The following is a 27,115-nucleotide window of genomic DNA, read 5'->3' as shown; positions in this document are numbered from 1 at the left end:
TACAACACCCACTAGTGTATTATACAGTACGACCTCCCTATTTACCATTGCAACCTTTCCTGTACAGTTTGGACTATTAGCGTTGAGAAAGAGTTGATACGCACGTTTTGATTTAGATTTCATACAACACCTAAATTAAACAGTGATTGACACATTTGTCTGATTCTCAGATATCGACACTATGGTATGTCCTGTGCTATAACCTCATGGCCTACTATCTGACCCGCACCCATACACGACATAATTACAATTGAAGTGCCCTGGCGAGGATCTCCGTAAGCGTCAGCACTCTCTCCTCCTGAAGACGCCTAGCAACCACCTGGACACTGACGTGTGCGCCATCATATATCTCGGGGTCATCTGGCGAAGCATTTACCATTAGGAATGGCTTCTGGTAATGTCATAAGGGATGTGTTGACCCACAGCTTTTCCAAGCAATCTCATCCACCTTATTCCGTGGTTCATGGTTTGAGTCGAATTGATCAACGTCCTTGTCGACTGTTGTCACCGGCAAAGTACAGGATGCATAGTCTAAGAGATTGATGATGGTCGAATAGCCTATTCTATTAGGTCAGCACAGATAACGGGTCAGGTATCAAGAACCGATGACAGAAGCTATTCCCACCATAATAATTGTACAATTTCGGCCTAGCTGCTGCAATCGCTGCTACCGGCATGATGAATGCATCAACTGCACGTCCGGTACCAGTCAGCTCAGTGGTGCTATTCCAGTATTCCAGATATTGCTTCTGGTAGTTTCTTTTCTCAATGTTGATTGCAGCTATATATGAAGCTGATTTCTCAGAAGTCGGCGTCCTCCCATACATGGTCACAATTTGATCGGCAACGGTCTCTCCAGTTAGCCCAAATGCCGAATGTACATCATGACCTCCATCCAAGACGTAAACCTCATTCTATTCACCGGTTAGTGACTTTGAGAAGGAAAGGAACTGCAAGATAGAAGAACATACTACCAGTCGTATACCCTCAGTATGAGATGGAGGACTCCATTCCATAACTTGATGGCCAGCTCTATTGATGGCGGTGACAACCATGTCGATAGCACGTGCGACTGGAGGATGAGGCTTGACTATGCCATCATCCTTGAAGATGCCAAACGTCAGCGGAGTTCCACTCAAATCCGGCACATCTCTCCAGGGAAGTTCCAGAACTAATGGATCGTGCAACCATGGCTCTTGAGACAGCAAACTTTGCACGAGTAGTCTAAGAGAGCCAACACTCGTAGATAGAGGACCGACAACCGATAAAACGGAGTTCTGGCCGTCCATACTATTTGCCATGCCCTCGTAAGGCAAGCGTCCAGCAGACGGTCTCAAACCATACAATCCATTGAATGCAGCTGGAATTCTGATACTACCACCAATATCAGTGCCAAATCCTACGGGACTTCCCTTGAACCCGATCAAGGCACCTTCGCCGCCTGAACTACCACCCGCCGAGAGAAGTCTGTTTTTAGGGCTCCATGTATACCCAATGATGTTGTTAACTGTCTCACCGGCCATCAGTGTGTGTGGTACCGCGGTTTTACAATACAGAATAGCGCCGAGAGAGCGTAGTTCGCGTACCATCTCTGATTCGTAGACGAGCTCTTTACCGGTGCCTCTGAGGCCCTCAAATGTACCCATCCAACCTATATAACCCATCGTCGTCTCAACGCCCTTCACATGAAACTGGTCCTTGAGACTGACAGGAAGGCCATGAAGTGGTCCAATCGGCTTCTTGTGGGTGGCGAAGTAGTTGTCCTGAGCCTGGGCATCGGCTAAGGCAGCGTCAAAGAAAATCTCATGCAGGCAATTAGTCTGAATGCAATCGTCAGTACCCAATATGGATTTAGAAGTAAGGCAAGGTTATATAGCTATACAAGTTGATGTGCCAGCGCTGCTCGATGACAAAACGCTTCAGCGACTTCACGTGCTTTCCATGCACCACTCGCAGTCCGCAAGACGATATCGCAGGCATCAGTTTCGGTAATCTCAACTTCTTTGGCAGTTAGGAATTGTCTGATATATTCACCCGTTACATCCTTTTGCTCGATGGAAGATGGTATGGATGGAAGACGCCATGCTTCAGGAATAAGCGCATTGACTCTGTCTCTTTTCGCCTTCGCGTCTTGTTCCCACGAAGACAGAGCTCCTGATTCATCTTGAATCGTAGATTCCATAATTTCCTTGGCCTATTGAGTGCCAGTCTTTCCACTTTTTGGAATAGTTTTCAGTATTGTAGACCTCGGGGTCGTTCAGGGTTTGTCTAGGTAGAACGCAGCATTGTCGGGATGTTGGAATACCTGTGGATTGTCAGTTGATCGCTTGATATAGTCTCATACAATTGATAATATCTTATCTCCCACATATGCAGTCATTATCAGACCCCGCACAGAAAGAGGGACCGGAGCCAATGCACCAGGGATCTAAGCCACTGAATACTCCGACGAAGTACACAGCCTAAGAAGAGAATATTTATTATTGGTGGTAATCAGTAGATACGATTCATTAAAAAAAAAATTAATCTAGGTCCGTAGCTCGTCTGAATACATAATGAATATAGTAATCCAAATCGTTAAACGAAGGTTGTCGAATGATACCAAAACAATTTCTCTCAGGCAGAGGACATGTCAAGCAAAACCTCTCTCTTCTCGTTAATTTGGTGAAACTTGAAGTATCTCTCGCAATTGTAACTATCACCTGAGTCAGTATAACCAACGACGATGCGGAAAAATATCCAGAATAGAACCATAGTTATCACAACAGCGTAAGGATGACTTACCTCCAATAAGCTGTGCCAATTGCCAGATCACGACAACCGACAATGTAGGTTTGAACGTCAGCGTCGAGCTTCAAATTCCCTGTTTTGGGTATACGTTGCTCTGCAGCTGTACAGAGAACGTAATGTTCGCGGATCAGATCCAGCATGACATCAAGGGCTTCCTCAAGGGTAAGCCCCTCGTGGTACATGTAAAGAATGACCATGTTCTCGAGCTGACCCACACGCTTTTTAATGGAATCAAAATTAGAGTCTTCATTCTCTTCAAGATTGTGGCTATTAGTCAATACTTACGAATTCCTTCTGTAAGGAGAGAATGTCGTTAATCCTGTCATGCCCATAATTAGCCTCTGTGACTTGAAGTTAATCATTGGGATGCAAATCATTTACAAAATGGTGAGACGAGTGACCTCTTTAATCACTTCCTGCATAGCTTCGTGTTCGTGTATCCACTGAGGAAGCTCAAAATCCATTGCATATCTAGAGTAAGTATGGTTTAGTACCGCAATTTTATGCATGAGGCGCGAACTGGAATTTTCACTTACTCGTTTTGAGTGATACTGGGAATGACGCCCACATCATCACATCTCATTTTAAAAAGCTCAGCTGGTGTCGGTAGGGTCTCTTTCTGTCGAACAACTTGCTCCCGCGAGACACCGTTGATGTAGTCGTGAAGCTCTTTTCGTAGCCTCTCAATGGAGACTAGTCCATGTTTCATGATTAGCTAACACTCACTGTCTCACTGCAAGGGTAACAAAATCAAGAAGTAGAAAGCTTACCAGCACCCATCGACTGTCGGAACTGTGTCAGAATAGGGTAAAACATCTCAACTGTAGGGCGAGACCCAGGTGGTGGTGTGAAGTTGGGATTAGGGCCGAGGCAGTCCTCGACACATCTATTGGTCTCTTCACAGCATTTGACTGTTCCCTGACGGTCTTGGGTGAGCTGACCGCCAGTATCAATCTCTATGATAAAAATTATGTGTTAGAACTTCTCGTGTTATATCGACGCTGTGGCCATACGGAGCCAGAGATATGATAACTATCAACACTGTCAACGTTGAAGGGCTAAATCTTACCATCATCCCAGAAGAAAATCTACATATCGTTAGTCAGGTCTCTTTATTAAGAAGGTCTGAAATCATGCGGTATGGAACATATGAAGATACGAACCCAATACAGGAACTGCGACAAGAGGAGCAACTTCTCCTTGGGTGCATCCGAGTAATACGTCGCTGTAAGCCACGTGTAGTTACCTCGAGCTCGGTGTTTGATCTTCTTAACTTCCTCTACCTTGACTCTTCATTGTACATCTGTATCAGTCACAGACCTACTCATGAATATATGGGCACTTGAAGGGGTAATTACGTCTTTAGCCATTCATCGATCTCCTCATTCACGGGATCGACATCTGGGTGCAAGCCATATCTCCATCCAGGAAGAAGTGATATCAGATCCGGGACGAGAAGTTTCTTTCCCTCAAGACGGGACAGCAATTCCCGCTTCTCTGACTTTGAGATAGGCTCTACCTTAGGGCTTGACTTGATCGAGGTGGTCGAAGCAAGCTCTGAGAGCTGCGCTGATAGCCCTTCTGTAAATCTGGTAATATCGGGAGCCATATTGTCTAGTTTTGTAGTAATATAAACGAGAAAAAAAAGTAGATGGATGTCAGGTCAGCACCGTCATGTGTTGATATCTCAATTGATTAGCCGGACTCTAGGTGAGCTTTATGGTAATACTTGACACCAATAACTCCTAAGATGTGACTTATCATTAGTACTTCTTATCATCAGCTACATCATAAACACTCTACGTGATCCTTGGGGTCACTGTGCGATTCAGTAGTGCACTCCGTCCATTCACGGTTACAATATGGCGTATCATCAGTCAGCATACGTTAGAACTATTCTATCGGCTGGTGTCAAATTCTTCGTAGACTTGTCAATGGAGCTATTACAAATTATACACAAATGCAACTGCTCAATGATTACTGATATTACTTGAATGGGCTAGTCAGTATATCGAACTATGTATAGCTTTGACATTAGATGAGTGATTTCATCCATGGATATATTAAGTCTTCAATAGTGGTAAAAAGGCCTTTTACAAAGCCCTTACAAATAACTTTCTGATAGGCGCATTTCTTTTGGTTTCTACATAATTATCTATACAAGATGCTCGAGGACAAAGAAGAATCAGTACTAACAATCAAGAGGTCCACTCTAGATGTAACCAGTCGTGAGGAGGTAACCCGCGCGAAATTCTCACAGAAATCATATCTAGACGAATAAATTGTCCTAAGAGTTACTAAAAAATTACAATCAAGCGGATGGCGCTATCGTGCCTGCTACATTGTTGCATCTCAAGAGAGATGGCTTGGAAGACGAGTTGGCATTGAGATGACTGATTGAGGTTGGTTTAACATCTTGTGCAGTACATGTTATATCAATCCCTTCCTATGGTATTAATTTGTCTACGTGGCTGGTGGGATGCACTATTTCTTTATATTAGGAGGTTTACCTATTCACCGATGTCATGATTTCCGGATCATTGATTTTTCTGCGAATGGGGTATATGAACGCTCCTAACCCTTTCATACCCATATGATTCTATCTTTGATACTCTACCGGAATCTCGGACGATAAACTCACAGGATGCGGCGGACAGGTTCAGGTTGGGACTGGTGTCGAGACTCAGTTACTTTCTCTGGATATTTGAGATACGCAATTGCAGATACGTGAATACAACTCTGGATCCATTTACGTATTTTGACCAATACAAAGTCTACAAACAATGTTCCTGCACTTGACTTGTCGATGATCACGGACACAAAAACGTCTTGCAGAATTTGGGGTCCAATGTGTTTGGGGCTACCCGGTAGACTATGTCCGGGCCTCGGAAGTCTCGGCAGTTGTGTATTCCAGAGAACGACCAGGCTTTAGTCTTTGGATTATACTACCATGCCAAAATTGATGCTCGTATCGACTTTCGACTTAGGCCTTGTCACTCACGAGGATAAGTAACTCTAACTTGGCATGAGCGGCCCAGCTCAAGCTTTCCCTATTCTGTCAAATTAAGTTATGCATACTTATTTACCGTAGCTAGGTAACATTTTGATAAAGGAATGATCCTGAGATGATAAGAACGATACCGATAGAAGTGGGTAGGTGAAGGATCTTAGGTGGTAACCAAGCAGAAAAATTACCCTTCATCCTTATGCTAATGTGAATGTCTTGACTGTTTGATCATCAGCTAACATATGGACTAAAGCCCATGTAAGAGTTCTCTTGCAATGTTGTATCTAGTCTTGGTAACTACTCTCTCTGAAATAAATCTAGCTAGTTCCTTCGTTTCAACAGTAACTTAGCTGTTGGGTCCGCTAGAACATTGACTTCAAACATGAAGTTCTTTGGTCGTCCGGCTTCAGGCTTCTCCAAAGCGATGTCATAATGGAAAATTAGGTGCGCAAGAATGATCTTGATTTGATTCGTGGCAAAGAACCGTCCCGGGCATGCATCCTTGCCGAGACCAAACTCCATAGATTCAAGAGAAATGCTAGGAAACTGATATTTGTGCGCATCCTCGGGCTTCCTCCTTAGTCTGTAGAAGCGGAATCCATCAAATGCATGTGGATCACCCCAACTCTCAGGCACTTCGTCAAGAACACCTGTATTGCACTGTACAATGACGCCCACGGGCAGCTCAAGGCCATTGGATAGCTTGATAGGAATTAAAACTTTGCGCTGGAACGTTGCTGTAATACAAATCACTTAGCATACTCTATATAGCGGGTAGGAATGCCGAATCCATACCCAATGATGGAGGATTGTGTCGTTGAGACTCTTTCATGAAACTATCGAGTTTTTTCAGGTGCGTAAGGGTTTGCTTTGTCAAAACACCATTCGTCTCGGAAAGAACCTCCCGTAGCTCTTCTCGGAGAGGATCTATATACTCCGGTCTAGCAGCCAAATCAAAAAGGACGTGAAGTGTAGCGAGCCGGGTTGTGTGTATAGCGGCGGTTGCTGTCAGTAATTGTATGTTTGCCTGCTCTCTATAGTCCACTGATTTGTCGTTGTTCTTCGTAGCTCTGGTTCTGATCCATTCAAGCATGTCGTTTGGCTTCTTGTATTCATACCCTAATTCAGCTTCAGCCCTATCTCTCGCCTCCAAAACAGGACGCAACATTTGATATGCTTCTTCATGATCTGCTTGAATTCTCCGAACCTCCGGAATGAGGTACTGCGCAATTGGACGAAGAATTGGACGCCAGCCTTTGAGCTTTTCGCCTCCGATCATGACATCTGTTGCGAATTTCTCGCTCAAATCTAGCCATTCCTTATTGCGGTTTAGGGACGGACCAACAAAGATTCTGGCTGATACCTGAGAGATGATTCGAAGGAGTAGGTTGTTCAGATTGACAGGCGTCCAATCTTAAATACGTTAGAAATATAATCAATTGATGAATACATGGGATAATGACAATATTGGAATCGCCTACCTTCGCAAGTAGGAAATGTAGCATCAATAACGTGAGCAACCTCATTTTGAACATCGGTAACGAACTGTCCTAATTATTTGCACCTCTTCAGCTCTGTTGTCGTAGCATCTGTGGTACCATCCAGTCACTGGTGAGGTTATACCTAATTTTTGGTTCAGGTCAAGCTTGATGGCATTCAACATGTATGGGCTTTCATGATCGATGGTAGTATATTGGCCCAAATGGCGCTGACCTGTATTAGAGCCTTTGTACTTGTAGGACAATGCCTTAGCACTCACATCAGCTAGCGCTTTCATACCACTCAGCTCCTCCCGATCATACCCCTTGAGTTCTTGCGCATACTTTCGAGGCAGAAACAGCCGAACTCCATCCGGCGTATAGAGCTGGAAAATACCGCCCCGAAACTGTCAATCATTTCAGGTCAGTAGAAGGACCCGTTGTATGTCATTCTGTCTTCAAACTAATCTACTTCCCACGGCATCAGTAAGTTTAAATACCTTCTTGTAAGCATCGACTAGAAGAATATCCGCCTCATGTTGGAATTTGCGCATCAAACTGCTTGGCTTCTCATCTTCGGCGCCATAGATGGGATAGTTGAACTTTTTCGGGCCGGAGAAGAAAAGAGACCAGATTGTTACTCCAGTCAGAAGCACTATCGTTATTGTAATGGTACCAATATTCGACTCAAAGAGAATTTCAAGATCCATGGTAGAACAATGTGGTTCAGTCAAGATTAGTCAATTGGATCGTAGAAGCGAGTTGCACCTTCATCAAACTTTCATTGTCTGTTCTTCTCAGACCAGATTTCGAAACAATAGATAAGATTTTCGCTAGACGTATAGATAGTCGGTTACTGAGTTAGAAAATATCACGGTAGCAAATCTCGGGGATTAGAGAATAATTTCTGAACACTTCGACTTACATCTTATCGGCCAATTTCTGGAGATTGACATGGCCACATGTAACCTAACGTGGGGCTACGAGCTAAATGGGTTCAAATATCTATGCTAAGGTTGATTACTTATTGAAATGTGGGGAGATACGTGCATTAGTCGTTCAGCTAGTCCACGTACTAGGTTGAAAGAGATACGTAGTAGGTCTGGTAGAGTTGCACCATGAATGGACGTTTCCGAGTCCGAGGTCAAATAGGCTATTAATTTTCTTAGTGAGGATTATGTACACCAACCCTGAAGATACTGAGGATTGTTGTAGCTATCAATTGCGTGGCATCAAGCTGCCAACGTTGCATTCTGACCAACATGAAATTGTCTGTTGTCACACTTGATGCGAACGCGAGATGCTACACCATAAGCATGCATAATCGGTCCATGTGAAGTTCTGAACAATGAAAATTACCAATCATGTTTGGGATTGGCATTAGTTCGTTTATTGTGATGGATCTTCCGACTAGGGGCTAAAAGTGTATTGAATTCTTACTCGTGAACTCTTGCCGTTTAAATGAAGGACTTGGATAGGAAAACGCCCCTGTTAGGTATATCTTCTTCGATCTAGAGGGGCTATGATGTCGAGACTGGTCTTAAAGCGATTCCCCGCCCTCTCGTGGTTGAGAAGGCTGACTGCGTAACGTCGTGCAGAATCTACGGACTTTGAAAAATCTTGGAAGAACTCACATTCAATACACCATGTCGACTGAAGTGAAAGCAGAACCAGGTCCCGGCCTGGTGTACGTCCCTGAATCGAAGCTCGATCAACGATGCGACGATGAAATTGCCGCCGAGCTCAAATCTTACAAAGAGGTAACAAGCTCAGATAAAAATGTCTGGGCCTTTTGGAATACTGGATTCGACACAATGCACCCATGGACACAGCGCAACGTCATAAACTGGGTCCGACGCCTAGGACCTTCCTGGATGGTGCGCGTTTTGGACAAAGTACCTGGTTCACCTGTACACGTCTCAAAATTTATACCTGCCGACAACCTGCCCGAAGCTTTCAATGCCAGTACGATGACCGGCCCGAATGTCGGACCACATTCTGGCGATATGGTGCGTTTACCACTTCTATATTTGTACGGAGGAGCTTGGATGGACGTGGGTATGATGCTCTTCCGACATTTGGATGACACGTGTTGGAATACCATTGAAGATAGTTCAAATTCCTACGAGATGGCCGGGATGTCTATTGAAATTAACCCAGGGGCAACCAATATGTTGAATGGGTTTATCGCGGCGAAACGCGGCAACGGATTTATCAAACGATGGCACGATATCTATATGCAAATATGGAAGGATGGCCGAACAGAGCAAACTGGGCTGCACAAACATCCCCTATTGACCCATCTTCCTATGCTGTACGCGCCAACTAACCATTTGAACCTACCTGGGGCATTGAAAATCGGACCTGAGGATTTTACGGACTATCTGGGACACTTTCAATGTTTTGAGCGTCTACGAAAGCTCGTAGACCCCCTGGACGGTTTCGATGGACCAAAGTATCACCGTGAGAAGATTTTCATGCTTCCGGCCATGACTGAGACATGGAAGTTTCAACTTCTAACGGCATGGAACGGTAAAAAGCAATTCGAGCTTTTGAGCACCAAGAAAGATATTAAGGACGATTCCAAGAAGACGGAATTGTATGACGAAGCCAACAGCTTCGTTTTTGACCTGCTTGCCAACACATCAACGATGAAGTTGTCACATGGCCCTCCGGGTGCTCTTGATTCTTTCCTTGCAGATATATGGGATCATAAGGATAATCATGATAAGGATATAGAGCCTGGAACCTTTGCCGCATTCCTTCGTTATGGCAGCGTTCATTTTGATCAGACACGCCTGCTACACCCGGCGCCAGTGCCTCTGTCTACAGAAAAGACCTTTAACATTTCGGTTCTCCAGCCGTACACGGAATAAAACAAAGTTCCCAATTACGTATCAATCGGATCTACAATGAGCAAGCTTATGGGAAGTGATTATTGGTATCACCTTGAACGCTTATATTATCCATCCTGCATACGTCTTGGAATTTATAATCTGGGAGTTATGGAACCAAGAGACGAGGTGATGTGAATATCTACTTTGATGATCCCATATGCTTGTAATCTTTTATAATGATTCCGAATCGCGATGAAGCAAAACCTTTTGAGTATAACCATAGGTTGGTTATGAATTGCTGAGATGGTGCCGAAGCAATCCGAAGTTCACACATTCTCGGTATGAGAATCAGAAATATGTCGAGGGGTATAAAAAAGACTACCCAAATTTCCCTACCGCTTATTCATAAAAAATTTTGAATGCTTACCTCATCTGTAACATTTCAGCTCGCGCATGAATTCCAATCTAGACATTCTAACATAAGATAAAAAAAAAAAACAGGAGAACCACTTTTGGAATCCGTCAGTGCAAATCAGGCAATTCCTTTAGACAAAGGAGTCGCTATGAGACGTTATTGAAAAGATATGAGACGGATTCACCGTTGTGCGTTCTTCGTATAGCCTGCGGTCATAGTATCAGGAGAAAGTTTGATATTACGAAAACGCCACTATTATATAAAAAAAGGATAATAATGGTTACACTCACCTCAGCCAAAATTCTAGAAACATCAATCACCTTAATCTTGGGGCAACGCGCAATTTTGTCGCCCACTAAGTCGAGCGTAAAATTAGTATTCAATAACAGAGACTTGAATGGACCTGGAATCCTTACGAGGAATAGCTGATCGCAATTTGAGATGTCAGCCTCATGTTTAAAAGATTGAAGAAAACTAGACGTGAAAGATAAGAGGTGAAAACTTGGACCTACTGTTGGTGACAACTAAGCCAGAGAGACAAGAATTATTGATCGTCTCGATTGCTGGCCCACTCAAGACCCCATGAGTGACGATGGCATACACGTCTCTTGCACCATGCTCTTCAAGTGTCGAAGCCGCCTTCGCGAGCTATAGAGTATATTAGCAGGCTGAGGGTCATCTCAGTCTATTTTTCGTACCGTGCCACATGTATCTGCCATGTCATCAATGAGAATAGCAGTCCTATTAGAAACGTCTCCAACCAGAATCATGCGCCCGACAACATTTGGTCGTGGTCGTTCTTTGTGAATAAGAGCGAAGCCAACCCCGAGCCTGTCTGCCAAACTTACTACTCTTTTCGCACCGCCGGCATCCGGCGAGACAATGACACAGTTATCAGGATCTAGGTTCCCCCGGACCCAATCCAAGACGCATGGCTCAGCGAAAAGATTATCGACAGGGACGTTGAAGAACCCTTGTATCTGAGATGCGTGCAGGTCCATGGTAATCACATGGGTCTGAGAGAAAAAAACAGGGGTCAGGAGAAAGTGCCTCTTGTTATTAGTAAGACTCTACTTACAGCCCCCGCTGACTGCAACATGTTTGCCACCAACCGCGCAGATATTGGAGCGCGAGATTTGTCCTGAAGTTCGCATAAGCAATGATCACACAATATAACGGGTGCAATTGCGGCAAGAAGGTGGTCATACTTTCTTGTCCTGTCGCGCGTAGGGGTAGTTTGGAATGACAGCAGTAATTGAGCGTGCTGATGCCGTGCGGCAGGCATGTATCAGGTTGAGTAGCTCCATGAGCCCATCGTTAACGCTGCCAGGCGCAGTCGATTGAAGAATATAAACTTCATTGAGACATTAACCAGAGTTGGAAAAGAACGAGCCAGTGTTCGACTTCACGTCAAAGATGCGTACCGTCATCACCTCGGACCGACTCTCCGATGCTGACACTAATTTCTCCAATAGAAGAGGGTTGACAAAGCGTATTTATTAGACTGATACCAAGTCTGGGGAAAGCAAATGGGCGTCAGTAAAGAGAGCAAGTTTGTGTTTTCAGCCCGTCCTTTCGATGCCCTTCACAGGACGTACCGGTCTGCAACCCTTGCACTGAGATCGGGGTGGGATGTCCCGGAAATTAATTTGATTTCATTCATGATTGAGAAAGGAAAACGATCGTATCGGCCTTTCGCACGAAATTCCGAGTATATCTTCCGACTAATTGGGCCTTTCTTTCACTTGCCAGCGGGGTAGATAACTGGGGAGATCTGGGAATAGCGGTCATCCACTAGCGGAATCAGACGAATATCTAATGTCCATAAGGATGCTAGGTGTGGTTTTCTCGCATTGAGGAGCCCCGTATAATATGAGTCCGATTTCAATTAAGTCATTGGTGTATCCAAAGGACCAAAAGTCGTTCGGGAAAGATGCAAAAATATTCTGCCGCTTCGATAAACCTTATCAGCACGTGACTCAATGACACCATAGGCGGTGAATGATGCCACGCTTGGATGGCGGCCCACACGTGACCTGGTGACTGGTGCAAGAGCCGAATCGGGCTAGCGTGCGAAGTAACAATTGGGTGTGTGCCTCAGGCCGCCAAACAACTCATTTCTTATTCTGTGAAGATACTTTAGGACTGACCGAAACAGACCTAAACACGATCTAAGGCGCCACACCCCCCTGAAGAGACCACCAATTAGCATCCTGGCCTCCTAATTTATGTTTGGATTGCTTCTGGAGAATTTGAAGCACATGGCCTTATTTCAATGTTCATTTCGAGACTCGCGAGGATCGATTACTGGTATTCCGTCAAACTTTCCGGTTGATGAATTGAATGGGCAACCCCCCTGTTTCGAGCAACTCCAGAAAAGCTTAGCACGGTATTTAGAAACTTGATCCAGCCATTGTGAGAAGTTCTATCTTCGAACCAACAATTACAGATTACTATACAGAAATAGCCGCAACCAGTGCGCCCATCGCCGAGCTTACTGTCGAGGCATCGGCGGGGGTTACAAAAGGTCCTGCCCAGTTCACACCAAGTTGGCCGGTCGTGGTATCACGGTCATTGGCCCAAATGCTCTCTGCGCAGGATTTAATAACCTGGCTATAGAGGTCGTGTGGTGACGCTTTCTGCAGCAGTAGCAGGTTTCGCATAAAGATTCCTTTAAATTGAGTTGCATCGGGTTCGCAGTTAGGCTCACATGCGTAATCATGGATAACATAGTTGGAGTCCGCGGTCGCGGCGATGGCTGCTTGAGCAATGCTGTTGGCCGAGTCGATGTAAGACTCATTGGGCGAAATTCTGTTGAGTTCAGTCAAACCGCCGAGAATGACACCTTGGTTATAAGACCATCTGTGATCAAACATCAGTCTTTTTTTCGTTTCGAACATAGATTTTTGACATGGATGACATACACTGGCTGTCCATTGTTGACACAATCAGAGGTTAAGCCATCATTGATGGTACCGTTCGCGTTGATCATTCCAGTGTTTGCAAACCAGTTCCAAGCCTCTTCTGCCCAAGCTATATATGTCGCCGAATTATCCAGCACGCGATTAGCGAGATGTGCAGCCAGTGAAATGAAAAGTTCACTAGCAATGGCATTGACATAGTGGTTGGTTGTTTCCCAGTAGATTCCACCGTTTTCGCAATTGGTTCCCCAGCCGGCAGCCTATGGTAGGGACAAGGCAGTTAGGATTCAAGTTACTCTAACAGAAAGTCACCAGCATGAAAGCAATTAAGCTCACAATCTTATTGAAAATACCCTCTGCCAAGGTTAAGTATGTTTCATTTCCTGTAACATCGTACGCAGCGACCCAGGCCAACCCCCACCATTCGGCGTCATCATTTGCGCGATCCAGCCAAACTGAAGGGTCTGTAGGATCCGGTGCCGCGCGTTTACTGATCATATCACGGGGCCATCCAGCTGGGTATGATGTTTGAATGAGCCCATTGGTGTCTACACTCTTCTCAATACCGTGACTAGGGTTAGCCGACGGGGCAACCCTGAAGGTTGTTTCGAAAACTGACATTGCGTCCTGCACAATGCCGGCGTCAACTGCTGCAAGCTCCGCAATGACTGTCATCGCATTGGCACCGTTCCACCATCCGGCAGTATTCCACAACCCAGTCGAAAGATTGTACCACTCTTGAAGTGTTGCATATGTCGCTTCTGCATTTGCAATTTGTGCAGAGGTTCCTGCTGCGAGTAAGAGCAGGCTAGAAGCTAGAGAAGAAGCTTTAAAAGCCATTACCGGTATGTAGAGCCGTTGTTTGTTTTGCTTCGGTTTCTCTAGCCAACTACAGGTTTGTGAGGCTGGAATAGGCGGCTGTTAGACCTATTTATATAGGCCGCCATTCAGTAGGACACTACGGTCATGGAACACCACCTACATAGGCTCTGTTATGTTGGAAAATGGCATGCTCCGCGTCAGGTAGCATATAAAATGACCGTGGCGCATTCCAAACATTGTTTTGGACGGCCCGTGATGAGTGGGTATTACCCGTGCGGCGCCGCCAAGCCCGCGACCTCACCCTCCGGGTGAGGGTGCGCGTCAGATAAACGCAAAAGTCAGATAAATGCAAATTTGTGTTTTGAAATCTCTCCAACTCATTAGAAACTCGCAAAACACCACCAAAATGCCGTCTGAGCAATATAAAGAAGAGGAATCAAGGATTCAGAAAGCATTGGAATCACTTCAAAAAAATCCGAAGCAAAAAATCGCCCATTTGGCGCGAGAATTTAACGTTGACTACCATCGACTCCGGCGACGCACATTGGGCAGTGCTTCTCAACTAAATCGACGACCAGCGCACAAGCGATTAACGGATGATCAGGAAAGCGCTATAATAATATGGATAGATGATCTAGATGACAGAGGCCGTCCTCCAACCGTCCATATGATTCGGAACTATGCAGAAAACGTGCTTCAAAACATGCACCCTAACGCGGCCAACCCCCCAAAACTCGGAGATCGTTGGGTGCACCGATTTCTCAAAAGACTGCCTCCAGCATATAAAATTCAAAAACAAAAGACTATTGATCCAAAGCGTCATCTTGCTGAGGATCCAAATATAATTCAAGCCTGGTTCGACCGTCTAGAGATCGCATTAGACAAGAACAAAATTACACCACAAAATTATTGGAACTTTGATGAATCCGGATTTCAGATTGGACAAGGAGGCGATGAGGAAGTTGTAACCAAATATCCAGAAACGATACGGAGTGTTCCAAGCTCTTCTTTACGAGAATTGGTAACTGTTATTGAGGGTATAAATGCTGCAGGGAGTGCGATTCCTCCATTTCTCATCTTTACTGGCAAGGTTATCCTAGAAAGCTGGTTTCAATATCTTACCGAAGATGAGTGGAAAGTGACTATAACCGAATCTGGCTTTTCAAATGATGAGATTGCATATGAATGGCTTCAGCATTTTGATCAACATACACGAGAACAAGCTGGGAATAATTGGCGCCTTCTTACTATGGATAGTCATACTGCTCATCTTACAAGAGAATTTATGGACTATTGCCTCGAACATAAGATTGTACCATTCCGATTTCCAGCTCATACAACGCATCTTTTACAGCCTCTAGATGGAATGCCGTTTTTACATTATAAACGCATTCATAGAAGAGCTATAAACGAGCAGGCACACCTTGGTGGTTATTTCTATGATAAGATCGATTTTTGTGCAAATATTGGTCGCGTACGCGCTGAGGCTCTTACTTCACGGGTTATCCGGAGCGGATTCTCTCAACGGGGTCTTTGGCCTTTTAATCCTGATATTATTGTTAATCCTTTATGGGAAAAATGGGAGCTCCAGGCAGGCCAGGATTTGCAGATTTTTAACGGTGATGGAGAGCCGGATATCCGAAGCTCGCCGACTAATGCTTCGTTTTCTCCACCAACTACTGCGTACAAGCTTCAAAGATCTATTACTAAGGTTGATGCCCAGCTAAACAAGATTGAGACAGCTATTCCTGGTATTCGGAGGAGTCTAAAGAAGATTTTCGACGGCAGTCTTACCCAAGCCCATATCAAGGAGCAACAACAAGAGCAAATTGACCGCCTACAAACGCTTAATGAACGCAAATCCGCCAAAAAATCGAGACGCCAGGTGCAAGTTGGTGGTGTGCTTACCGTACAGGATGCAAATAGAGCCATCAAAAAGCGTGCTACAGCTGAGGAAAAGAAGGCTGAGAGGAAGAGGCTTAAAGAGCTCCGAGAAGCACCATTAGGATCAATGCCTCCAATGCCTCCACCGCTCTCAGCAAGCGATGAAGCAGCAATTCAGCGTAATACATTGTTGAATCTAATTGAGCAGGTCTATCCGAGATGCTCAGATCCTAATTTGATTCGTTGGGTGGAGGAAAATATATAATTTTGTTAGCGAATCCCATATAAATTTGCATTTATCTGACTTTTGCGTTTATCTGACGCGCACCCTCACGCGCAGCGTGAGGTCGCGGGCTTGGCGGCACGGGTACCGTACATTCCAACACTATTTCAACCCCTTTTGTCTAACAAAAGACAAATGAGGGCGAGTAGAAGAAGAATATGAGAAATTCTGAGCTCTTGTCAAGGATGGGATGACGCTCGTGTGCATTAGCGTCAGATACTAACGTTCAGCCGTTAGAGTCGCCCTTGCGTGGCCGAAACAAGAACCTTATGCAACGATCTTAATCCAGATCTACCAGAAAGGCGAGGAGAACTAAGAGAAGTTGAAACCAAAACGAAATCAGGAGGGCTAAATCAAGAAACCAACGAGAGGGTCTTGTCGACAAACGCTGGATAATTTGCTGCCCTAGAAATTGAAATAGACACCAAATCGTGATATCCGTACTTGCGCGTCGGTGATATCACCAACTCTGCAATTTTAGCCAATTAAATATTCAAAATGAAAGGACGGGATGACTAGGTAGTGGACCATTTGAGAAACGATCCTACCAACACACTTTAAAACAAACAATGTTGATTTGGAGGACCTTGTGGGGACGCGAAGCAGACCCGGGGACGAATCCCGTCATCCACTGTATGCAAATGTGATATATCCGTGTGCATGCATCGGGCCAACCTGAAGCGCGATGGCCAACATCGCTTTCCTCTGGTACCTGGAACGGCCCATTATGAATACTTGATTTATGCAGAGAAGTGACTCGACGCGGTGTAACCAACGCATCCGAATGACCATCTCCGAGTCCATTGAGTTCGTCATCCCTACCACTAGGACACCTACCTCCGTCACTTGGGCTTCAATGTCTTCGCATTTCGACTCGTCAGGGCACACTGTGTCACACGGATGCCAACTAGGCGCTACGATGGGTACATAAAGGCGCGTCCTGAAGACCTTTTGCATGTGGTCTAGAAAGATGACTGGGATAGTTTCATCGTTATTGAGGGGGTTACATTCACAACTCGATTGTTGGGTATCCGATTATCCGTTGTTGGTCAAATGTTGTTGGTTGGGACCATCCTTCATTGTACGAGCCTCCTGTTGGTGGTTGTAGATTAGCAGTGAAGATCGTTGAGCTCATTGGTACAGGTTCTTGAGCGAGATGATGCCCTAACCTTAGTCTAAACGCTACTTTTGAATGCCTGCTTAGGAATATATGCACTTTATTGTGAATACTTTCGTGTCGAAAAGCAAGTGCCTAGATAGTCGATAGATTAGTATCTTTCTGCAACATGGTAACCTCTGACTAACGTATTTATTAGCTAAGAAGGCACTTATGAGACGGATAAGATCCTCAGATATAGTTGCAATTTCAAATGTCTTCACAACGTCCAATTCAGCGTTGTATGATCAACGTGCCGGACTGGACTGGGTTAAACGGAATATTGATCATTTCGGCTGTGACGCGAAGAGGATTACTGTTATGGGAGAGTCCGCAAGTGCTGCAAGCATTATGCACCATCTGACAGCTTTTGGAGGAATGAAAAAAAGCACCGTTTAGACAAGCAGTCATTCAGAGCCCTGCCTTTCCTCCTTATACTGGACAATACATCCAAGATAGAAACTTTCATCTGATCCTGAAATGGGCGAGCATCCTCAATGGCAGTGAGGTCACTACTTTGCATCAATTGAAAAAAGTCCCTTTTGAGGTGTTGATAAAAGTCGACCAGCTATCAAAAACCCCGGCGTACTGGGAACTATGACTTGGACACCAGCTGTGGACGGGGTGTATGTGCCGAAGCCAGCTGGTCTAATGTTGAAGCAGGCGCTTTTTGATCATTCGGTCAAAATCATGACGGGGCACAATAGCAATGAAGGGACTGTATGTGTTTCACCATCATCGATAAGGAAGCCGCATATCTTGCTTACCTTCAACAACTGATTCCAGACGCAACAAACTCGACGATTGACCACGTAATAACGGTACTTTACGCACGGGTGTTTAAAGGAGGTCAACAATACCTAACCGAAGGCGCTCGTGAAGTCGATAGCATTACCGATTCAGCATTCATTTGCAACACACAGTACATTAACCTCGCATATAAACTCCATGGTGCAAGAGGATATCTATTTGATGTCGCTCCGGGACGGCGGACATATATCGAGCACATATGAAGTGAATGTGACATTGGCGAAGCAGATGCAGCGATTGTTCACTAAATTCACCAAGACTGGAAGTCTAGATGGAGACAGTGTACCGACACAGCCTATACATGGGAAGAACTCAATATTACGGTCGATTCATAGCAGTGCGCCAGTTTCTGATGATGAAGCCACCCAACAATGCGACTGGTGACAGGAGGCGCATTATTTGCCGCGGTGGTAGATACCGTTCCTATGAATGTTACTCGTTTCTCAAAGCTGTCTTACGTGCCCCAGATGTTGTATATGTATTGATTCTTGTATCATCGTTGGTGGGCAGCATGGTTGGTGCTGGTATTTCCACATTCTATACGACGAAGGACTGTTGCAACAACAGCATTGCCACCCCGCCTCATTGTTGGAGTCTATTTCTGCTGCGCTGGAGAGCTCGTAAAGGATTTCTATTTACCAGTTCTCGTAGATTATGCGGAATATAGCGAGCGAGAGACACGAGTAATAAATGTCAGCGACTTCAGGATATGTGCAGCGCGACTAGTCAATAATAGATTCATATTTCAATAAACATTATCGACTACCCCTATTAATGACTTTGCATATAGTACAAATGATTCATAATTAAATGCCCATGCATAGGTATATTTCAAGTACACAAATCGCATCATAGCTATCTAATTGAAGAGGCATTAATGACAACGTCGAAGAGTAACAAACTCAAGTCTCCGTGTCCAAATAACCGACTGTTGACAAGTCAAGTGTATGCAGTGCAACTAAACGATTGAGCGAAGCAATCTCATTGGCAAGGACTTGGCCCATGCGCCCCAGGTTTCGTACTTGACACGAGGCTCGAGGTCAACATCTAGGGCTGTGTCACGGATTCCAGTGAATATGTCAATCTCGTCAACAGATCTCCACATCTTCCAGCCACGCTTTTCAACGTTGGGGCTCTTAGTGAAGTACTGGTAGATCTTCCAGCCTAGATAGAGAGCGAGCACAATTGGCGCAGCAAGATAGTTCTCGAAGAATGTCTGGGCATCTAATGGCTGAACGGAGACATAGAACTCGGCAATCAAACATAGAATATTTAGTCCGAGACCCAGGTAGCTACCATAAACACCCCATGGGGCAACGTATGCTAATTCATCGATGCTGCGACCGTTGTGCTTCCAGGCAGCACGGAAACGAATGTGTGCAAGACAGACGGAACCCCAAACAAAGAAGTTGGAGATACCAGACAATGCCAGGAGCCAGGTGAAAATCTGGCCACCAGTGTTGGAGGCTTCGTTGATGAAAGCAAGGAAACCAAACGCAATCTGGAGAACGATACACCAGATGGGACGACCATGCTTGTCGACATAGCTGAAGAACTTAGGGGCCATTCCCTTCTCTGCCATGGCTTGGATGGTACGCGTGGAACCAAATGTAGCTGAGTTGGCAACACTGATGACGGAGATGGTGATGACAGCATTCATCACCGACGGCAAACCATTAATACCAGCATTCTTAATTGAAACAACAAATGGTGAGAAGGAAGTGTTAGCGCCACTTGCGTTCATGAGGTAGTCAGCATTGTGAGGGACAATCAGTCCGACAATGAGAGTGCCAACAACGTAGAAAACTGTAATTCGCCAGAACACCTGTTTGCAGGCCTTGGGGATTGACTTTGCAGGGTTGGCGGTTTCGGCAGCAGCAAGACCAGACATCTCTGTACCTCCGAAGGCAAAGGCAGCGGTGGTAAACACAGAGCAGAAGCCAACAAAGTCGGTGAAAGCGCCAGGATCGTACCAGTAACGTCCGCCGATGTAGCCGCCCACGGGAGCACCGCCGCAATCAATGACGATTCCGAGAATGATAAATCCGATCACGGCGGTGATTTTTATGATACTGAGGACGAATTCCACTGTTTGATAAGCAAGGTTAGTGGCGGTCGATCGTATTGGGTATCGCTGGAAACAAAAGGCAGGGTTCTCACCTTCTCCATATCCACGCACGCCAAAGATCTGAATAGCAGATAGAATCACTAGGAAAACCGCAATCCAGATGCCGACATTTAGATCCTCACGCCAGTATCTAATGGTAATACCAGCAGCAGTGAGTTCGAAAGGCAGAATCACAAGCCAATTGATAGCATAGTCCCATCCCATGGCGAATCCCCTTCACCGAGCTGTCAGTCGAACGCCAATTAAATATGTGCACATAATTTGTAACTCACCACGACGGGTCGATGAAACGGAGACTGTAATCGTAGTAGGCGCCGTTAACTGGATACATGACAGCCAATTCTCCAAGCGCCCACATGGTTTGCAGAAGCATAATCCCGACGGTGACGTAGCAAAGGAGCTAAACAATCATTAATATTGTTGTAATTGTACCTCATTTCATATTCATATTCAATGGTATTTATTGAACTCGTCCGAAATCCTCTCTCATCTTCTCTCTTTGTATTGGGTGACGACTTACCAAAGCACCAGGACCACCAGTACGCAACGCACCTCCAGTACTGACAAAGAAACCAGCGCCAATAGCGCCACCAATGGCGATCATTTGCATGTGACGATTCTGAAGATTTCTCTTCAGAGGGTTGATCTGGCCCTCCGCCGTCTCAACATCACTGTGAGGCGACCCCTCGACATCCTTGGTATCATACACCGGGGGTTTATCGTGACTCGTTTGAACTTCCGACATCTTGAACCAAGCGGGATGGTGATGGGAGGTGGTTCGTTCGGGGAAGCAAATGTCAGAACAAGAGATGAAAAACCGTAGGAAGCCGGGGTCTACCCTCTTATATAGACGCAAGGTTTTTCTCCGTTGAGCCTTGCCGATGAGATACTTAGCTTGGTCTGATAAGACTCCAGCCGCAAGGGAGTATTGAGCACGAGCGCAATACACGGGACGAACCAGTAAGAAGGCTTGGACGACACTATGAGCCTGTGTTAAATTGTCAATACGTACTTGTCACGCCAATGGCAAGCTAAGAAGACGCCATACCGTGTCAAATATGGGAACCGGAGGGTGGCAATATGAGAAGGGATAGAGAACAGCTCGAGCTATAGATAAGGCTATTCCTATTTCCACAATCGCATGGAAAACGTCAAAGAAAGACCGTGTGCTCGAACACGACGCAAGACCAGCCTTTCCTCATCAGGGAAGCTTCCGGAACAAACAAAACAACCGACCACTGCCGATTGATGTTTGATTGGAATTCCTCCAGATCGATGGTGATGCAAACTCCGAAAGCGTATTAGCTAGGGTGTGGTCTCTGTACTACAGCCCGCGTCCACACTCATGCACGATACCGCCGCATCCAATAGTATTGCTGTCTGATAGGTAGAGTAGGGGGTACTAGATACGTGTTATCCAGGCTCATAGCCTGATCCTGGTCCTGAGCACCGTTGGATTGTAGATGGACTACATATGTACGGAGTTGACGACACTCGGATCCCCGGTTGTAGTCACATGGTGGATCGACAACTCTGATATGCTTAAGACGGCCAAGGTTTGCTTGTGTGTGTTTCCAAGGCTTGACTTTACAAACTTGAAGAATTGTCTGCAATACTGCATCCTACTACATAGAAGCATGCGACACCACACAATCGGAACCTAAAATTCGTTTGTCGAGCGAGATACAGAGATAAGAGCCCCTGTGCTACTTGTCAGGAAGCAGTTAGTAGATACCAACTGCGATTCATGCTATGGTTGGCATCGCCCGACTAGCAACGAAGCCAACTGGTTATCCTTCAGGGTCTTCTCCGCATAACCCATACGACGCTTAACACGCCACCGTTGGGGCCATAAAGCCCGGTAGCAACGAGGATAAAAAGCAACGAGAATCTGCCCGAACATTGAAATTTCAGGTAAATTACCGTTGGAGCGCTGCTGCACACGGTAAAAGAGATAGTACAAAGCGGTATGTTAGTTACTCCATACCAGTACTACGCAAGTACAGAATAAAAACACGCTAGAAATAATAACAAGAGATCAGTCATCCTCGGTGTTGGCGTTAGGTGGGATCCACGGCCAGAATAGCCCCTGATAAGAAAACTCGCCGTGTTTGGCTGGCGGATTGGCACCAAAGCCCGCTCCATAATATTAACTCATTAAGTGTGAGATAATATCAGGACTCACCTGATAAGCAGCCACCATACAACAAGGCCCATGCACGTATGTTGTAGTGTAGCATCACAGCTGCCACTCTGATAAAAAACAGTCTCCTGCTAAGCTCTAGTGCTACGTACGTACATGCTTACGGTGTTCCAGATAAGGACTCAATTTATTTTCGCGCATCTCCGAAAACCCACCACGGCGTTCCCTCATCAAGTCAATCCATGTCGCCAGATCATCGTCTCATGTTGGCTGTAATGAAGGCATGGATCCCCTGTCGGGTTTTTGTTGTTCCACTGATCTCCTTTCATTGTCGATAATCTGGTCGCTGGAAGTCCCTCTGCGTTGCTTCATTCCACAGCCGTTGGATCGGTCGTAACCAAGCAACCAACATGCAGTAAATATCGCAATGATGGCGCAATTTCCAGCGTAATTTCTACATGCAAACGCCTCCTCATCCTCCAGATGTAGGCGCACTGGTAATTCGACCTCCTGATCCAGTCTTATCAACAGCTAGTAATATTAGCCTCGCGGACATGCCGATGCTAAGCGGTCATTTGTGAGAGTATGATACAGCTTAACCGCTATCTGGCCAGGAGGTCTCGCGGTTGAAAAAATGAAAGTTGTTGTCGCACTGCGCAAAGATGGAAGAGGAGTTTGGGTTGGCAGCGCCACCAGAACACACTAAAAGTCCTTATCATTGCCAATGCGGCTACACCTGGCGCTGGCTGATTTTCAGGTACTTTCGACATAGATTCGTTGTTCGTTGTCTTGCCGGGAGAGTTTATGGTAACTTTTCACTATCCTTGTCAACGACCAAGTTCGTGCTCAAACGCCGAAACAAACAAATTGAAGGATTTTCGCAATCTTACTCACTAGTGTTAGACTCTGCACATTGTGGCTTTCTTCCTAACCCTCCTGGGTAGGTGATCCGCGGTTATGTTCAAAGATGCTCATACTCTGTTGAGGTTAGAGGCTAGAGTTCTCGAGACTTCACCTACTCCGTATGGAGTAGAAAAGCTGCCAACCCGCGCAGGCACGCTTGGTGCATGTCACCAACGCATTTCTATCACATCACATAACTGCGTAACCGCGCCACTCCCGCAGCGGACTCGCGATCCGCGTTTTAGAGTGTACGGACTGCGTACGCAATAAGATAGCTTCAGATGTGGTTCGAGAAGCAGTTCATTCGATCGAAGCATGGTTCCAAGAACGCTCGAGGGATTGCATTAGCTCATATCGATTACATCTTTGTTTCTAGGTACCGGAAGATAGATGGGCCTTAGATAGCTGTTATCAGCAATGTATGCAAGATCCATGGGCTCTCGGTAGAGGAATCAGGCCTCCCATTGTCGAACGTCCTCGAATTTCGATCATTGACCGAGAGCGGCAGCCATTGAAGACCATGACCTTCTCTTTGGCAATCCTCCCATCGGTCCGTTGCAATCGATGAGCGACTCCCTGTGGCACAATATAGTCGTGCGTAACCAACCCATCCTATCGTGGTTGTAAATCAGATAACACAGGCGCAAGCTACTCTTCTTTGACCCTTTTATGCTATCTGAAGTATCGTTAGCTCCTCTCGCTTGTTTGGTAATCGTCCGAAAATTTCATATCAAAATCCGTCGAAGCGAGTATTGAATATCTGGCAGGTACCGTCATTTGTGGACCTCAAGCATTAAATCGAGGCTAGATTGAAGCTTTCCATTCCATGAATCTGAGTCGCCCGGCGAGATGAATGACCTGCAACGCAATTGCACCAAGATAAGTAAATCGGCAGGCCAGGAGAGCCGCATTTACATAGTGCTGGTTGAGGGATGACTGTGAATTATTTATTTAGAATTTGCAATGAGTCACTCCCATAATTAACTATGGCCGTTGGTCACTTAGCAGGACTCCGTAGTTACAAAGAGGTCCACTATAGCCCCACCGTGTCAAGCAAAGGGCGTGGAAGACGAGATTCGCGCCGGTGGGGATGACAATTTATACTTGCAAGATATTTGTTCCTTGGATACCATAAGGAATAATTGCAGGTCAATCTGCTTCTAACCATATCGCAATTATTTGTTTGAACCCACTACCCCCATCTAATTATCAGACAATGCCTTCAACTTCCCGGACGTTCCTAGCCTTTCAGCACGATGGCAAGATCCAACGAATTGAGGCAACAGTGATATCAGTTCGGCCTTTCAGCGCCCTTGACGAGTCAAATCGCCAGGTTTTCAAAACTGGCGGTGATGAGGACTATGTAGTGGTCGTCGACAAAACGATATTTCATCCGCAAGGAGGCGGCCAACCTTCGGACGTTGGCACAATGACCGGGAAGACAGGTCTAATTTTTACGGTCACGGCTGTTCGTATGGATGTTGTCTGTGATGGCCAAGTCATGCATCTAGGCCATTTTTCAACCGACGATGCTGCATCATCTGTCAGTATTTTCAAATGTGGTCAAATTGTGGAACAAGTCATCAATGTCGACAAGCGCCTACTATACTCTCGACTTCATACGGCAGGACATGTTCTAGGCGCATCTGTCAGACATCTCGTTAAAGATGAAGTTAAGGATTTCGCAGAGCTAAAAGCATCGCATTTTCCGGGCGCGGCAGGTTGCGAGTTCCAAGGCCTCATTGACGGCAAATGGAAGGATGCCATCCAGAAGAAGGTCGATGAATCAATTGCCGCCAAACTGCCTGTTAGTGTGGAATGGTGGGACGAAATTGACTTTCGCAACAAAGGATTAGAGTACTTACTCCCAGATAGTAGTCTGGTCGCTCCGGGTGAGAAGTTTCGTATGGTCAATATTGCCGGCCTAGATGCTTATCCTTGTGGAGGGACACACGTCGAAACGACAGATCTATGTGGCCATACGACTGTAAAAAAAATAACGCGGAAACAAGGACAATCCAAAGTCAGCTATTCTCTCGATTAAAATTGAGAGTAGATGCGAATAATGAATAGTGAAGATTTTGTATCATTCGGATCAATTTTGGCCAGTTTCGTCAACGGTCTTTCAACAATCGTGCGCGACTATCGAGAGATATATTCGTCTAGGAACAAACTCGGAGCCATGGATCACTGACCATAATGTGATGTTCCATGGTGCAATATCCAAGGCCAGACGCTCGCTCTTATAACGTCAACTCCCAGTGTTCACCCGTCATTGGAATGTCAAATGCCTGGTGTTCCTCTAATCGTACCAGCTTGTAACCTTCCCTCGCATAAAGCCTTCTTGCAGCAAGCAGTATGCCCTGCGTCCATAGTCCGATTCGTGAATAACCTGTCTCTCGCGCAAAACACGTACACTGCCTGACCAGCGCTGCCCCTAGTCCCATACCCCTCGCCTCTGGCTCGACAAATAACAGGCGCAGTTTGGCGATTTTCGAAGGATCAACCGACTCTCGATCCTTGACTAGCATTATACTGCCCAAGAATGCTCCGTCACCTTTGCGTTCTGCTATCCAGCAGCGCTCCTTGCTTGGGTCATAAGTGTCGACAAAATCGGCGACAATTCGCGCTACAACAGCTTCAAAACGAGTGCCCCATTGATACTGTTCGTCGTAATAAACTCCATTTCGATGCACAATATATCCCAGGTCCCCTGGGCGGAAAGTTCTTAAAACAAACGAGGGCGTCAGTGTAGTTCGAGATGAATCGTCATTGATTTTAATTTCCATGGCTTCAGTAGAATTGGTTTGAACCATTCGGTATAAATCAGAGGGATCCGCCGATGTGTATAACCAAATACTTCACGACCCCGATGTTGAAAATGACCCGTGCTAGGCCAAAGAGTAGTCTTGAGTATAATGCCTCGCAAGTGTAAAATATATTCTGCCTTAGGGTTTGAAAGATTGATCTCTGAGGTAAAGCGGAATGCTATATGAACTGCCGTCAGATGCGGAGTTCGGACATGTCATAGGGCGTATACCCAACATTTTTCATCACGGCGGCACTACTACAGTGCACTCCCCACCCACTCGCGAGACTGTAATGCTAATGGAATATTTCTTCACAGAAGCGGTGATAATGCATATATGAGCCCGGTCAGTTGTCAATATCTATCATGCATGTGGGCAGTGCATATCAAGGGCGAATCTATAGTGGCAAGCCAAGGGGATTATTCGTTTCTTCCCCAAGAGCAGATTGATCAACTACCTGCCGAATTAGGCACATCTTTCCTAAAATAGCCAAACCCTAATCTTACCACGCTCGATTTACACCATTACTACTGCGTGTAGTAATGGTGTACCTAGGTAGAGAGTCTCCAGTAAAAGCTCATAGAAGATTATCTTGCGACCGCACCCGATCGTACTCTAAGCGTCCACGTAGAACATTGCTGATTACTGCCTTCAACATTGCTTTCCTCTTTCGTATATGCATACATCATATGTAACCATCTAATACTTGGGCCAGTCTCCCATATTAC

The 27,115-nt window shown here is 45.6% G+C and overlaps 9 protein-coding genes across 9 annotated transcripts; 2 read left to right on the top strand and 7 right to left on the bottom strand.

Annotated features, from left to right (window-relative positions):
* Window positions 1-244: 244 nt before the first annotated feature.
* EYB26_008596 (uncharacterized protein) lies at window positions 245-2,182 on the bottom strand (the record flags this gene model as incomplete). The annotated part of the gene is made up of 5 exons (XM_054267847.1): window positions 245-360; window positions 424-558; window positions 626-914; window positions 972-1,820; window positions 1,883-2,182. The coding sequence occupies 5 exons, from the start codon at window positions 2,180-2,182 to the stop codon at window positions 245-247; spliced, it is 1,689 nt and encodes a 562-aa protein (XP_054123822.1).
* Window positions 2,183-2,616: 434 nt separating this feature from the next.
* Window positions 2,617-4,399, bottom strand: EYB26_008595 (uncharacterized protein; the record flags this gene model as incomplete). The annotated part of the gene is made up of 9 exons (XM_054267846.1): window positions 2,617-2,695; window positions 2,785-3,008; window positions 3,076-3,109; window positions 3,172-3,261; window positions 3,327-3,483; window positions 3,561-3,746; window positions 3,860-3,878; window positions 3,954-4,080; window positions 4,149-4,399. The coding sequence occupies 9 exons, from the start codon at window positions 4,397-4,399 to the stop codon at window positions 2,617-2,619; spliced, it is 1,167 nt and encodes a 388-aa protein (XP_054123821.1).
* A 1,719-nt stretch (window positions 4,400-6,118) lies between these two features.
* Window positions 6,119-7,985, bottom strand: EYB26_008594 (uncharacterized protein; the record flags this gene model as incomplete). The annotated part of the gene is made up of 6 exons (XM_054267845.1): window positions 6,119-6,534; window positions 6,593-7,210; window positions 7,279-7,347; window positions 7,421-7,505; window positions 7,557-7,682; window positions 7,776-7,985. The coding sequence occupies 6 exons, from the start codon at window positions 7,983-7,985 to the stop codon at window positions 6,119-6,121; spliced, it is 1,524 nt and encodes a 507-aa protein (XP_054123820.1).
* A 936-nt stretch (window positions 7,986-8,921) lies between these two features.
* EYB26_008593 (uncharacterized protein) lies at window positions 8,922-10,151 on the top strand (the record flags this gene model as incomplete). The annotated part of the gene is made up of 1 exon (XM_054267844.1): window positions 8,922-10,151. One exon carries the CDS (start codon window positions 8,922-8,924, stop codon window positions 10,149-10,151), a length of 1,230 nt encoding a protein of 409 aa, XP_054123819.1.
* Window positions 10,152-10,673: 522 nt separating this feature from the next.
* EYB26_008592 (uncharacterized protein) lies at window positions 10,674-12,190 on the bottom strand (the record flags this gene model as incomplete). The annotated part of the gene is made up of 9 exons (XM_054267843.1): window positions 10,674-10,733; window positions 10,818-10,882; window positions 10,944-10,952; window positions 11,040-11,175; window positions 11,226-11,543; window positions 11,606-11,668; window positions 11,736-11,881; window positions 11,952-12,043; window positions 12,126-12,190. 9 exons carry the CDS (start codon window positions 12,188-12,190, stop codon window positions 10,674-10,676), a joined length of 954 nt encoding a protein of 317 aa, XP_054123818.1.
* A 790-nt stretch (window positions 12,191-12,980) lies between these two features.
* Window positions 12,981-14,288, bottom strand: EYB26_008591 (uncharacterized protein; the record flags this gene model as incomplete). Its single annotated transcript, XM_054267842.1, has 3 exons — window positions 12,981-13,389; window positions 13,452-13,708; window positions 13,785-14,288. 3 exons carry the CDS (start codon window positions 14,286-14,288, stop codon window positions 12,981-12,983), a joined length of 1,170 nt encoding a protein of 389 aa, XP_054123817.1.
* Window positions 14,289-19,361: 5,073 nt separating this feature from the next.
* EYB26_008590 (uncharacterized protein) lies at window positions 19,362-21,878 on the bottom strand (the record flags this gene model as incomplete). Its single annotated transcript, XM_054267841.1, has 7 exons — window positions 19,362-20,491; window positions 20,564-20,745; window positions 20,804-20,931; window positions 21,052-21,405; window positions 21,490-21,519; window positions 21,580-21,656; window positions 21,857-21,878. 7 exons carry the CDS (start codon window positions 21,876-21,878, stop codon window positions 19,362-19,364), a joined length of 1,923 nt encoding a protein of 640 aa, XP_054123816.1.
* A 2,915-nt stretch (window positions 21,879-24,793) lies between these two features.
* EYB26_008589 (uncharacterized protein) lies at window positions 24,794-25,621 on the top strand (the record flags this gene model as incomplete). The annotated part of the gene is made up of 1 exon (XM_054267840.1): window positions 24,794-25,621. One exon carries the CDS (start codon window positions 24,794-24,796, stop codon window positions 25,619-25,621), a length of 828 nt encoding a protein of 275 aa, XP_054123815.1.
* Window positions 25,622-25,820: 199 nt separating this feature from the next.
* Window positions 25,821-26,366, bottom strand: EYB26_008588 (uncharacterized protein; the record flags this gene model as incomplete). Its single annotated transcript, XM_054267839.1, has 1 exon — window positions 25,821-26,366. One exon carries the CDS (start codon window positions 26,364-26,366, stop codon window positions 25,821-25,823), a length of 546 nt encoding a protein of 181 aa, XP_054123814.1.
* Window positions 26,367-27,115: the final 749 nt, after the last annotated feature.

This window comes from Talaromyces marneffei, chromosome 6 (genome assembly GCF_009556855.1).
Source record: "Talaromyces marneffei chromosome 6, complete sequence".
NCBI classification, from domain to species: domain Eukaryota; kingdom Fungi; phylum Ascomycota; class Eurotiomycetes; order Eurotiales; family Trichocomaceae; genus Talaromyces; species Talaromyces marneffei.
Note: the sequence above shows the minus strand (reverse complement) of the source record. Positions and strands in the feature narration are given on the sequence as shown.